The 1,019-nt window shown below is 44.7% G+C and overlaps 1 protein-coding gene across 1 annotated transcript; it reads left to right on the forward strand.

The window, feature by feature from the left end:
- Positions 1–90: 90 nt before the first annotated feature.
- Positions 91–1,007, forward strand: LOC112392028 (RE1-silencing transcription factor-like; the record flags this gene model as incomplete). The annotated part of the gene is made up of 1 exon (XM_024733570.1): positions 91–1,007. A coding segment is annotated over one exon (917 nt), but the record flags the coding sequence as incomplete, so codon positions are not given.
- Between the last annotated feature and the right edge of the window lie 12 nt (positions 1,008–1,019).

The raw sequence follows: 1,019 nt of genomic DNA on the forward strand, positions 1-1,019 counted from the left end.
ATATATCCAATTCCTTGTAAGTATGCTTGAGTAAATCTTGAATTCATTTCTTAATGTATGCCTTCTGCAACGTCTCTTGTTTACCTTCAGGTGAGAAGCCATTTAAGTGTGACCAGTGCAGTTATGTGGCCTCTAATCAACATGAAGTAACCCGTCACGCAAGACAGGTTCACAATGGGCCTAAACCTCTTAACTGCCCGCACTGTGACTACAAAACAGCAGATAGAAGTAACTTCAAAAAACACGTGGAGCTACATGTTAATCCACGGCAGTTCAACTGCCCTGTATGTGACTACGCAGCTTCCAAGAAGTGTAATCTGCAGTATCATTTCAAATCTAAGCATCCTACTTGTCCTAATAAGACCATGGATGTCTCAAAAGTGAAGCTAAAGAAAACCAAAAAGCGAGAGGCTGACTTGCCTGATAACAAAATCACCAATGAGAAGACAGAAACAGAGCAGACCAAAATGAAGGGGGATGTGACTGGGAAGAAGAACGAGAGGTCTGTAAAAGTGGAGAAAAAAGATAATGTTCCAAAAGAGAAAAAGCCTTGTAGTAATGCCTCAAGCCAAGTGACTACCAGAACTCGCAAATCGGCACTGGAAGCTAAAGAGATGGATGTGCACCCAGGAAATAATGCAGAAAAAAGCTGTAAAAGCAAGAAAAGCAAAAGGAAGACAGAAGCTGAAGCCCGTTCCTTACAAGAACCTGTGAATGATGAGGAACCTGTGACAAAAAAGAAAAAGAAGGCAGAAAGCAAATCCAGAAATAGTCAGGAAGTGCCGAAGGGTGACAGCAAAGTAGAGGAGAATAAAAAGCAAAGTAGTTGCATGAAAAACAGTGCAAAGAAGAAAACTCTGAGAAGTAAATCATGTAAAAAAAGCGGCAAGCCTGCTCAGAGGAGGCCCACTCAGATAGAGCCTCCTCCTCCCTTGGAGTCTGCTGAGGGGGGGCCTGTTCAGACGGAGCCTCCTCCCGCCGCCCCCCCATCTCCTCCCCCTCCCCTTGCCCCCGAGCGG

This window comes from Neophocaena asiaeorientalis, unplaced genomic scaffold (genome assembly GCF_003031525.2).
Source record: "Neophocaena asiaeorientalis asiaeorientalis breed wild unplaced genomic scaffold, Neophocaena_asiaeorientalis_V1.1 C48143287, whole genome shotgun sequence".
Taxonomy (NCBI): domain Eukaryota; kingdom Metazoa; phylum Chordata; class Mammalia; order Artiodactyla; family Phocoenidae; genus Neophocaena; species Neophocaena asiaeorientalis.